The 13177-nt window shown below is 34.4% G+C and overlaps 1 protein-coding gene across 1 annotated transcript in view; it reads left to right on the plus strand.

Moving 5' to 3' along the window:
• Window positions 1-13177, plus strand: part of LOC135099960 (ribosome-binding protein 1-like) — a 51249-nt gene that overhangs the window by 7514 nt on the left and 30558 nt on the right. Inside the window, exons 4-11 of the mRNA XM_064002708.1 lie at window positions 601-1068; window positions 1862-1988; window positions 3949-4733; window positions 5017-5115; window positions 6069-6199; window positions 6924-7035; window positions 7991-8074; window positions 12862-12951. Coding sequence (XP_063858778.1) covers window positions 601-1068; window positions 1862-1988; window positions 3949-4733; window positions 5017-5115; window positions 6069-6199; window positions 6924-7035; window positions 7991-8074; window positions 12862-12951 — 1896 coding nt within the window. The remainder of the gene's footprint in view (window positions 1-600; window positions 1069-1861; window positions 1989-3948; window positions 4734-5016; window positions 5116-6068; window positions 6200-6923; window positions 7036-7990; window positions 8075-12861; window positions 12952-13177) is intronic.

Consider the following 13177-nt stretch of genomic DNA (forward strand, 5'->3'; position numbering starts at 1 on the left):
TGACTGGAAGCTACAAGCTGTAGTCAGTAAGGCCATACACTGCATTTTCCATCAGCATGTCCAGCTGGCACTTCTCACTTTTTATGATGGCACATTTCTTTGGTATCTATTTTTTTTTATTAGTTTTTATATTTCAGATAGGTTCTGCCTTTTCCAGGGATTACATAATAAGAAAGTGAAAACTCTATGAAAGAAATTGATTGTATTACTTATGCTTATGTGTGTGAACACAAAAACAGTGACATTAAAAGAGCATTAAAGTGCATTAAAGAAATGCAAGTGTAAGAATTTTCCCAAGACTGAGGTCTGCTCAAAGTAGTGTGTTATATCCATTTCAGGCACAGTTGAGGTTTGTAGACATATGAGATTAATATTTATGTGTAGCTTTTGACTTTAGGAGTATGGTCTTATTTATTTTTTTTTTATTTATTTATTTTATTTATTTTTTTTTTACAAAAATTCATATGAAACTGAGAAAACATTTTTTGTATGTAATGTGTATGCAGTAATGGTTCATTATAATATTCTAATGTGACCATGATTGATTGTGTATGTCCAGTATTCTCAGTGATCTTCTAGTAAATTTGCATGTCTCATTAGGAGCAGAAGAAAGAGAGGAAAAAGAAGAAAGAACAGGAAGATGCAGTTGGTGAGGAGGTTCAGGAGAAGGTTGTCAAAGCAGAAGTGAAGAAAACTGAATCTGCTGTCAGCCGTGCCACTGCTTCTGCTACTCCTGCTCCGGCCTCCACAGTTGCCACTCCATCACCATCTGCCAAGGAAACCAAGGCTGCTGCTAAAGAAGCTAAGACCAATGCTAAAGGCGCTGCTAAGGACACCAATACATCTGGTAAAGAAATGAAGAATGCCTCAAAAGATGCTTCAAAGGAAGCAAAAGCTGCTGCTAAGGAATCAAATGCTCCTGCTAAAGAAACAAAGGCTTCCAAAGAAACAAAAGCCACTGCTAAGGAAACAAATGCAGCTGCTAAAGAAACTAATGCAAATACTAAAGAAGTGAAGGAGTCCAAGGCAAAGGCTACAAAAGAAGCTGTTAAGGAATCTAAGGCCACTGTAAGTATACCTGCATTTAATTTGACAGCTTTTTCAATGAGGCTGTTATTTTGTGATGAACATGCCATAAAGACTTTGTGAATCCCTTTTTTTGATTGGGAAAAGGGAGTTAAAGTTTGAAACTGATCTCTTGTTTATTGTTGGAATGACACATCAAGTATTTTATGATGGATTCAAGAAATAACTGTAGACCTTAAGTTTTCATAATTTTGATGATACATACTTGTTATTTTTATAACCTGCTGGGATCTCAATATTTTATGGACCAAGCTGTCATTATTTAGGATATTATGTGTTAAGTGTGTTCAGATCTAAGTGGTCTAATCGGTCAGAACACTCCATGGCTTGATCTGAGCATGCCTAAAGTAGGATGCCTCATTTTGTGTACTCATTTAGGATCTAAACTTCTAAGGAGCAAGTTTTTAGGATCCTAGACAGAAGTACTCTGAAAGTTGAAATGAATGAAGGAATTTGTGGAGTGAAAAAAGAAAGTTAAACTCTTAAATCAGAACATATTAGTAAGTTGTTCCTGTTTCCGCATAAGTATATCACAGGAATGGCTGATAAAAACTGGTAATCTATCATTCACATTCAACATATTGCACTTAACCATCACTGTTTGATGCTGGCACACTCTTTACACTGCTTGTTATTATGTCCACTTTAACTTCTTTTGCACCATTCTAGATGTTCGTAGGGATCAGATCCATTTCAATTTCAGGAATTTCCTTTCTTTTTTTTTGTCAGTGGTTGGTTGTACACGTCATTCACTTGACAAAATATTCCATTGTAGGTTGTTGACATGCCACTCATTAATGATCAAGTTAGTGGATCTGATGCTGTTGACGTCTCACCTGCTGCTGAAAAAGGAAGCTCCCAGGATAAGAAGAAGAAAAAGGAAAAGAAAAATGATATCACATGTAAGTACCTGCCCTTTTTATGAAGTCAGATTTGATAAAATTATCTTTAGGTATCAAGTAAGTGATGTAATGAATTATAATTGTTGTACTCCATAGGTGACAAATAAGCAAATAACAAATAAGAACATGAAAATTATGTTCCAGCTAACTAGCAGATACGTATCTAATTATGTCACAATAAGTACACATGAGGTTAGGAGGAAGGTCCAAGAACTTTTAAAAAGAAATGTCACAAAAATTTTAAATAATGGCTATCAGCTGTTATACTCTGTTATACACCTCCATCCTCTTCCTGTGTGGCCATTGTGTCTCTTACCCTTGGGTTTGATTTTATGTGCTCACATTTTAACTCATCCTGCCTAACTCTGCAGTTTGTTGTATCACAAATGTAGGCAACCATACTCATGTTTAAGCTGAAACATGAGAGAGCCCACAAGCCAGCACCAATATGACAAATAGTATTGGCCACTACTTTTTTGTAGAGGGGCACTGACCAAGGGCAATAAAACTGCAATAAAAAAAAGAAAAAAAAGCCATTGAGGTGTTGATTCCTGAGTAGAGTTGAAAGTGGTAGTCAAAAATTACTGAATAAGTGTCTTGAAACCTCCCTTTTGAAAGAGTTCAATTCATAGGAAGGTGAAAATACAGAAGCAGGCTGGGAGTTCCTGAGTATAGGTGATCTAGTCTAGAGCAACCATAATCTCAAAGCAGGTTGGTTAGAACTAGTATTTGAAATAATAGAGTTGGGTACGGTTGGTAATCATTTTGCATGATTTCGATGCAAGAGTAACATCTAACTTCATAATGAATGTCCTTGTAATTTGAGCTCAGAGGATAAGCCTGGTGAACATAGCATTTTATACCAGGAAGAAAAGCCTTTGTTGAGCCTTGGATTCAGAGCACTGCTGCTGCTCTAAATCAGAGTAATGATGTATTAGCTCAAGTGTTGTCTTAGGATAAAACTTTGCAAATCATGAAATATGTGCAATCATCATTTTAAGTTTTAGTAAAATTCTTAGCCCTGAAACCATTCTGAGACAACATGATTTTGAATGCCAATTTTAGGTCCTTGATTTTCTCCTACAAAATTTTATTCCTTTGTTTTGATATTTTCCACCATGAATGCCTGTAATGGAAACATCTATTTGTATATATGTTTTTTTTCTGCTGCATTTCTGGATACCACCTCTTAGTTGTGAAAAAAGGCAAGTTTATATGAAATGGCAGCATATAGTGTACTTCTGGAGGTATTTTTATATTATGTATATGATTGACTAGAGTTTTAGATTAAATAAAGTTGCATTTTATCAAGTATTGCAGACAGTTCATAAAGGAAGTAAGGAAGTTGTTCATCAAGCAAGGAAAATCAGACTTCTTGAGAATATCTTCACCTGTGAACTGTTTTTAAGTTAGTCTGTATTGTGTGAGGATGGTTTTACTACTATTTAGTTTCAGTATATCCAGCAAGCTATAATTGAAAGCTTTAAATGACAAGTATGCAGCTTGAGCATGTGACATAACAAAGCGAGTATTATAATATCAGTGAGTCAGCAGTGAGGGAAATGCGCAGATGAGTAAATTGTAGTGGTAGTGCTGTAATGGTTACCTGTGAATGGCAAGAGAACATCAACCATTGTGTCTCATCAATGTGTGTGTGTCAGCAAAGTTGCACGAGGAAAATGTCATATTAGCCACTAGGTGTATTATAGGGTGTACATTTTCATCAGATTTCTTTTTAGCATAGTGATCAGCCAGCTGTATAGATAATTGTGTTAAAATATTGAGTGACTAAGTAATGTCAGGCTCTTGAAATTACTTTTTTTTTGTAGTAAGGAAGGTATTATATTATAAGATCTGGTATCTATTTCATAAACTGTGTATTTGTACAATATGTATTCAGTCAGTACTTTTACATTTCATCCAAGTGCTTTGAGTATTAAAGAACTTTATTTTTCTCCAGCCATGAGTGAGTCCAAGCTGCTTCCCATGGTGCAACGGGCTCCACTCTCAGGAACAGAAATACAGACCCTGATTGATGTACTCCTCAACAAGCAGCAACAAAACAATGCTGGAGGTGATTGGGTTAAGAAGGGTCGTGTTGATCCAATCACACAGCTCAGGAGACAGCTGGAAGAGGTGGAGAACAGGCTTCGTGATAAGGATGAAGCACACTCTGCCTTGTCTGCCAAAATTACTGATCTATGTGGTGAGCTTCATGGAGAAAGGTCACGGTCAGCTAAGCTGAAAACCCAGCTGGAAGACACCATTGCAAACTACACTCGCCAACAGGAAGTAGCTGCTGCAAATGCAAAATCAACCCAAGCAGCTCGTTTGAATGAGCTGCGTGCAACATTAGAGCAAGAGTATCAAATAAAATTCCAGCAGCAGCAGCAGTTGGTGGAACAGTTGCAGAATGCCACCAATGATCAAGAGGCTGCTACTCTGCGTGCTTCCCTCAATGAAGCGGAGATGCAAGGAAAGATAATAAAACAAGAGCATGAAGTGCTGACACAAAGATGTCAGCAATTTGAAGAGCATATACGAGCACTTGAAGAAAAGAGAGTTGGGGATGATGCAGCACGTAATGCACAGCTGACAGAACTTCAAATAAAGCTTCAGAATAGTGATGCAGCTCGAGCCCAAGCATTAGCAGAATTGTCAGCAATGGAGAGTGAGCGTGAAAATTTGAGAGCACAGATAGCAAGTAGTAATACCAAAATAGCACAAGTACAACACAGTTTGCAGGTAACTTTCCTAAAACTGAATTGATATATATATATATATATATATATATATATATATATATATATATATATATATATATATATATATATATATATATATATATATATATATATATATATATATATATATATATATATATATATATATATATATATATATATATATATATATATATATATATATATATATATATATATATATATATATTATGAGAGAAAATTATGAGAAAATTATGGATTATTGTGTAAAAGACTAACACATTAATGTTTTATTTATATTGCAGGAAAAATTGCGAGAAAAAAGTGATGTTGATTCCAGGCTGATTCAAATGGAATCAGAACTTTGTAGTGTACGGCAAGTCATCGCAGACCAAAATATTCAAGTGAGGATTATGTTTTTTTTATTTATTTATTTATTTATTTATTTTATTTATTTTTTTTTACTTTATGAATATGTAAGAAAAAGTAGCTAATGGTTCATGATAGAGAACTTTAATTATTTGTGTTTATGCACCTATTGCATCTTTTCACGTGTGTGTGTGTGTGTGTGTGTGTGTGTGTGGCTGATAAGAATTTTTACAGAGCAAGAAGTGTTTAGATTTTGAAGTACATCAGAAACATATATATATACATATAGACATTGGATAAAAAATGTAAAAATGCAAAATTGTTTTTAGGGACCATATAGTATAAAATAAGATGGAACCACAGTGGGGCAGATGGTGGTGTATTGTTGGTACTTCAGCCTCCCACCAATAGAGGGTTATGTTGCATAATTTTATAGAATCACCTCTGCACTATTTTTTCAGTGTAAGAATATGGGCTTTTAATAGGTTCAGTCAAAATATGGCTGTTTATGTAGGTGTAAGAATTACTGTGGATGAGAACATGAGCCCTTGAAGTATAATTTTGCAGTTAATAACAAATACTGCACAATTTCAAAATGATATCTGAGGAAAATATCCAACAATGGGGTAGGTTTTGCATTCAACATTTTTTTCCCATTTGCCATCTCATTATTGTCTGAAATTAAAGATTTTTCATGATTAAGAAAAATAGTAATTTAAAAAATTATTAAATACAAAAGAATGTGGGAAGAAATACAGAATGTTTCACTGAAAGTCTCCCAGTTCATCAATTTCATCTTTTTCCTAGAGTTACGTGTTCTTGTACAAAAGCGGTGAAACAGGATATCTAAATCCTCACAAGACAGATTTCTTTCATCCACTGCCACATTGGTTTGACTGGCATGACACTTAGAGAGGGCTCAAAATAAGACTGAGCCCAGTTAAGATTTAGTGGATGTTATTTATTTATTTTTTTTTTGTATTTGCAGATTGAGCGATTAAAGGAGGAAAAAGAATCATTGGCATCTCAGAGTGTCCGTCCAGCAGCTGAAGGGCAAGAGAATGGTGATGTGCATGCTGAGCACACCCCAGCCCCTGATACTGCACACCTACAATCTTTGTAAGATAGACTTTCATGTTTATCATTAATGGTTTTGCACACATGAGTGAAAGTAGCTGGATTTAACTACACTTGTCATCTCTGAAGTGGTCTTACTCATTACTTAAATTTCACATATTAAACTTAGTTTGATTATTTTCATTAGATTTTTCCATTACTTTTGCCATTTGTTCAGTGTTGCCATTTCTGTTGCTTTATTATACAGTGTTCAGTCAAAATTTGTATTGGGATAGTCTGCCTTATGGTGTTACCTGTGCTACTAAATCATAAATTTATCATTAAGGAAATCTGTAGGACCAAAATTACTAAATTCTTACGCAGTCACCATTTTATTATTATATGCATAAATTCACTGAAAATTTCCATCATAAAGAAAATAAAGAAGGTAATCTAAAGTAGCATTTATGCGTAATCTGCAAACAGTATCTCAGGATCTCTATTTCATGCCTCACATTAGGATTCTTCCTAAGGAAGTTGACTGAATAAAGAATGTCTTCAAACCTTGTGGATAACTAATTGCAATAATAGACATCTGGCTGTAACATATATTTTTATACCAAGCTGTGATCTGAAGACATGAAGCATTTATTGCATTAATAGTAGTTTCATCTGTATGTAATTGTGCACAGTTATGATACACAATTGCTTTAATATTTGAATTAAATACTAGTTAGAAATTGGAAACAAGCATTACTTGCTTATATCATTTACACTAATATTACAGATTGAAGGAGAAAGAACAAACAATAGAAGAACAAGTTACAGAACTAACCAGCCTAAAAAAAGAGATCACAAGATTAAAAGAAGATCTGGAGGGTCAAAGAGAAAAGAACAATGTAAGTATTTTATAGTAATGGATGGTCAGCTGAGCTTCATATGGATGTATGCATTTTATGTGATGATTTTCTTGAATTTGCATGATTGTATATTATTGTTTTATTTTGTATGATTGAAAGTCATTTACACTGTATATATTACTTTCTACACAATTGTTTTGGAGACAACCTTCACTTTTGTGGACAGTAATGGTGAGTTGACCAAACACTAGCCTTGATTTATCTGATTATTTAGAATTCTCTAGATTTTAAGATTGTTGTACCACTTTCATGTGAATGCAGACTGTGTTGCCTCTTGTGAATTAAATTATGTTGTTTGATAAGTTATGTTTGGATTGTCTCTAATTTAAGGATTTTGTTACTAGAGTATCCAGCATGCTGCACCATTAGTCTTGTATATAACTGAAGTACTTATTGGAGATATGCACTATAGGATAATAGATAACTTAAGATATTTTGGTTTAAGAGAAGCTTGAGTCTATGCCCATTGCAGAAACGGGGAGAGTTCACAGAACTATCATGATTGAGTTTGTCCATCCACCATGAAGGCAAATGATATGCCTTGATTGTGGGCTTGGATGTGCTATTTCAGTTATGTAGATTACTTCCCCCCCCCCTCTTCTGCCCCTTAGTGTTACTCCTCTTGCTTGTGCCACATGGGACACCCTCCATCAGTGGACTTAGGCTATTACGCATGTCATTTATATGTGTGGGCTTCGTGAGGCACCAGAGTAAAGCCAGATGTAGCCTTGATTAGCTCTCACCTATACTGTCTGTGTGATTGATTTTTCTACCATTGATCTAGTGAGATTATGAGACTTGAAACTTTTCAGTAATTCAATACCTTAACTGTTTTGAAATGCATATACTTTTGTATTCTCATTGAAAAAAAATGAAAATCATTGCTTGATTCCCTTAAGTCTAACATTGTGTGTTGTTAATTCCTGCCTTGTAGGAGTTGCGTGAAAAGAACCACAAAGTCCTGGAGGCCTTAACGATCACAGAGGAAAAACTGATGGCTAGACTCAAGCAGGTGGATGTAAGTGCTAATCATTTTATTAGTAATAAGCTTTGCTATCTTGTTTTCATGCCAGTGAGATTACAGACTTAAATATAACCTCGCATTGTAGTTTAATATTAGTCAGTGAAAGTGTTTATTTGCATGCAGAATTTGAGTAGGAAGTTTTTTTGGCTTTGCAGTTATTGTTAACATCGTTACAATTTGTTTTCTAAATCTGGTTTGCCATGTGTATTTATATATAGCCAGTGACATGGTTTTGAGTATTTTTAGGGTTATCTGCTTCAAGAAGGTAGACCTATATTCCATTACCAGGCTGTCATCTCTAGAAAGCATGTACATGCTCATGCTCACACACACACACACACACACACACACACACACACACACACACACACACACACACACACACACACACACACACATTGTTCATTGTGGCATTTTGTTTGGAGTTAGTTGACAGATTTTGTCAAGCTAGAAGACAGTGTGAAGATCAGGTGTAGCTTTGCTTCAGTTTAACTGCTAAGCTTATGAATAACCAAATTGTGTTACTTTTGTTAATGCTAAGCATTGATTTTCTCCTGTATAGTGTGCTCAAGATAACTAAAATGTAAATTCTCTGAAATAATAGTACATTGCTACTCTAGATAACCACAGAGTGCAATTTTTTTTTAAATAATCTATTGCTTCTGAAGTATTAATTTGAAGATGTGTGAGTGGTTATACTGTCTTGACTACCTCCTCTTGTCAGCCTGGTGTACAGATCATTTTTAGCAAATCAGTTGGCTCCAAGACCTTGCTTGTTATTACAACTAATGACATACTTGTGTTCTGAGGTAATTTGTTCCAGGCCCATAGCCAAAACATCATTTGCCACCCAACACAAACCACTATGTAATAAAAATCTAAAGATTTTTTGGTCACATTGGAGAAGTTCTTTGTTCTAGAAATTTCCATGGTAGTAGACTAGATATTTTAAGTGATTGTTATCCCCAGCTGTAACTTACTCATCTATATCATTATATAAATACAAGTTTATTTTTGTGTTTTCATAAAGGTGAATTTAAATGCTGAATATGGCTTTGCAGTCTTGCATTTCCAAACATTCTGCTGCTTGGCCTCCTTGCTGTTGTCTGGTGGCTATGAGTCCTGATGGGAATGTGATAGTCACCAGATAAAAAAAAAAAAAACAAATAATAATAATAATAATAATCAAAACTCATCAGCTAGTGAAAGTTCTCCATTGATACCTCTCCCTTGGTTAAGTCTCCCTTTACATTCCTCCCTTTACCTCCATATCCTGCAATTATCTCGTCTTCCACAGCATTCCTAGACATCGCTGACACCATCTCTGTTATTTATAATCTAGTTAAGAATTAATACTAAAATAAAAAGTTATAAGATAGCATGCCACAGCAACAGTGATGGATTCACAGTAAGATGAAGATCCTGTTTGCTGGGCAACAGATGGTCCAAGTGTGTTGGCCAAGTAGGTCAGATACACACCACCAGCAATCCATATTCAGCACTTAAATTCACCTTTATTAGGGTAAATGTATGTGTACACCATGATGGGCAGGATAATATCAGCCAAAATCTGTATCACAAGAGAAGGTTTCTCAGTCTCCTATAACACCAAACCCTCCATGTTAGATTGCATGTACAGTGGAACCTCAGTTACCGAATAACTCCTTTTTTTAACATTAAATTTACGAAACAAATTTTGAACTTATAATTGCTTCAGTTGCTGTACCATAATTTGGTTCTCTAGCAAGCTAGGCAGCAGCCACCACACACATAATCAGTGTGTGTGTTAGTCACGCTGCAGCCATTGCTCAGTGTAAGTCTGCGCCATGCTTTTCTCTTTGGCTTTCTTATTTATAGCTTTGTTCTTTATTTGGTTGTAAATGAACATATAAAATAAGCATAACACTCATTTATACCATATAACTAATGTGTTAAGTGTTGGAGAGTGGCGACACACTGTTGCCACTCCCCACTTGAGTAGTCCCCGCTCTCTCTAAGGCTTGAGAGAAAACAGTAGGAATTGCATTTGTTGGGGTGACTGACCAGAAGTCTCCCACCTTCTTCACTTTATTCACCCCAAAGCAATTCTCATATCAGGATTTTTGCACTTGTATAACGAAAACAGTTTCTAATTTAGTGGTCTAGTATCATTGGTTTCTGAATGCTCATATAACAGGACTTCCTCGTACAATTTTATGCACAAAGCATTTTTTTAAGTATAAAAAGCTATCATCTGCTGTCCAGGAATGGATTAATCCATTTTACAGTGATTCCTATATGGAAAATAGTTTTGGGTTTCAAATGGCATTCAGGAATAAACTAAGTTTGAGAACCGAAGTTCCACTGTAGTATGTACATATCGTATACCCCTTAATCTTCTGGATTTTTTTGAGTAATGAGGTTTTTCGTTGATGTTTTTATTTTTATTATATTTATTTATTTATTTATTTATTTTGTTTATTATTATTATTTATTATTTTTTTTTTTTTATTTATTTACTTTTTTACAGGGAAAACTTAGTGTGAAATTGGGTATTAAAAATTGGCTCTGCATTCTTTTATGTAACAGTTGGCATTTGGATTTTGTATGAAAAACATTTGTACTTTAACTGTTAAAGTGTATCAAATGAATGTTTGTTATAGGTCACCATTGTTGATAGATGATGCTATACTTGTATCAATTTGAATTTAACATTTATTTCCTCACATCAGGGAACATGAAGAAAGGAACTTTTAAAGAAAATACTTTTGGCATTGCTCCATATGTATAAGAAATTTAGAAAATGTATTGTGATTGAATCTGATCTGATAAATCCATTACATTTAGTTAATGAAGTAACAGTGCAAGACCTTGCAGTGGTCTTTTCATGTTTCATATCTATGTCAGTTTCTCTATAGAATTTAGTCTTTAGTGCTGTGTTCAATAATTTCTTACATATAAGGGCTTGCATGTCATTCATGCTCAGCCTACACAGCTGTATATATCTCTCCAGCTTTACTGGATCATAGGCTAGTCTGGTAGGCTTATTTGAAGTCTGGTAACATCAAAAGGATACAGGGGATGAGGAGTATTCCTTATGAGGCGAGATTAAAGCTGTCAAATTTACATTCTTTAGAGAGACGTAGGTTAAGAGGGGACCTCTTAATTTATTGTGATTAAATGCAGATCTAGTTTGGTAAATCCATTACATTTAGTTAATGAAGTAACAGAGCAAGACCTTGCTCTTTTCATGTTTCATATCTATGTCAGTTTCTCTATAGAATGTAGTCTTTAATGCTGTGTTCAGTAATTTCTTATATACAAGGGCAGTACATTGTAAGGTAAAGCATTGTAAACCTGCTTGCATGTCATTTATGCTCAGCCCACACAGCTGTATATATCTCTTCAGCTTTACTGGATCATAGGCTAGTCTGGTAGGCTTATTTGAAGTCTGGTAACATCAAAAGAATACAGGGGATGAGGGGTATTCCTTACGATGCGAGATTAAAGCTGTTAAATTTACATTCTTTAGAGACATAGGTTAAGAGGGGACCTGATAGAAGTCTTTAAGTGGTATAAGGGTTATAACAAGGGGGATGTAAGCAAAATTCTTAGGATCAGCAACCAGGATAGAACAAGAAATAACGGGTTCAAGCTTCAAAAATTTAGGTTTAGGAAAGAGATAAGAAGAAATTGGTTCTCAAATAGAGTGGTAGATGAGTGGAACATACTCAGTAGTCATGTTGTTAGTGCTAGGACATTAGGGAACTTTAAGAGAAGATTAGACGAGTTTATGGATGGGGATGATAGGTGGAAATAGGTAGGTATATTTCATATAGGGACTGCCATGTGTAAGCCTGGTCGCTCCTTGCAGCTTCCCTTGTTTCTTATGTTCTTATGTTAAGTGAATGGTAGAATGTAGAATTCGTGGAATGACGTGTTTATTTTGTATAATTTGGAGATGTTCCACCATTGTTCTATTCAACAGGTCATTCACATCAGTCCTTTGTCCACATTTAGTAATTCAGACTCTTATTACAAGGTGCAAGGAACTTTCCCTTTAGGAATATTGTACAAGAATCCTATTATCTTGTGTTTGAAACATGGAACATGCAACTATGCATGTGTCAGCAGAGCACTTAGACAAGTGAATTAGTGATTGACATCATCTATGTGTAGTTCCAGAAGCTGGTCAAGAGAGCTTTAAAAATGTACTTCTGTGATTATGATAGTGACACTGGTTTTTGGTACTTTATGTGCAACTGAATGGAGGATAATGAGTAAAGAAATTATATGTAGACTTTCTTGGCAGTTGAGTGATAATGTAATGCTGTGTGATAATGTAATGTTTATGTTTTTTGCAAATATATTTGATTTTTTTTTTTTTTTTTTTTTTTTTTTTTTTCATTCAGTTAACAGATGACTGTACTGAGTCAGATATCACTATTGTGGTTGGGCATTACAGAATGCATCAGGACATTAGTGTTGCTCATGTATTATATGGTACTTTCAGAAAATAAGTTTGAATTTTTTTTTTTTTTTTTTAGAAAGCTTAAAAACTCATTGCAATATTATGCATTATTATTATTATTATTATTATTATTATTATTATTATTATTATTAATATTATTATTATTATTTTATTAATTAATTTATTATTTTTTATTTTATTTATTTATTTATTTATTTATAGTAATATTGTTTTCAGCATTGCATAAGAAGCCTTTGTTTTGTTTTAAAGTATTTTCCCTTAAGTGTGTTTAAGAGAAGCTCTGTTAACCCAATACATTTTCTCTTTGAAGGAAGCCACTGGTGTAGTGGAAGAGGAAAAAGCAAAGGTTCGTGCCGTCCTAAGAAGAATTTTCCCAGAGGTTGTCGTAGATGATGCTCTGGTAAGTACCATTTTCTGGATATCTTTTCAAGACTGATTAAGGTTAAGGAAAAATATGTATAGCAATAAAAAATCTGGGCAAGGCTAAGGGACTTGGACCAAAGTATAATTGTGTTCAGTAGTTGCAGTGAGAATAAAAAACCGGGGTTTGTGTACTTCACTCACTCACATTGGCAAGTTTTTATATATCTATATGGGAGAGTAATATATATTTTCAAAGAAATAAG

This window comes from Scylla paramamosain, chromosome 4 (genome assembly GCF_035594125.1).
Source record: "Scylla paramamosain isolate STU-SP2022 chromosome 4, ASM3559412v1, whole genome shotgun sequence".
Lineage (NCBI taxonomy): Eukaryota > Metazoa > Arthropoda > Malacostraca > Decapoda > Portunidae > Scylla > Scylla paramamosain.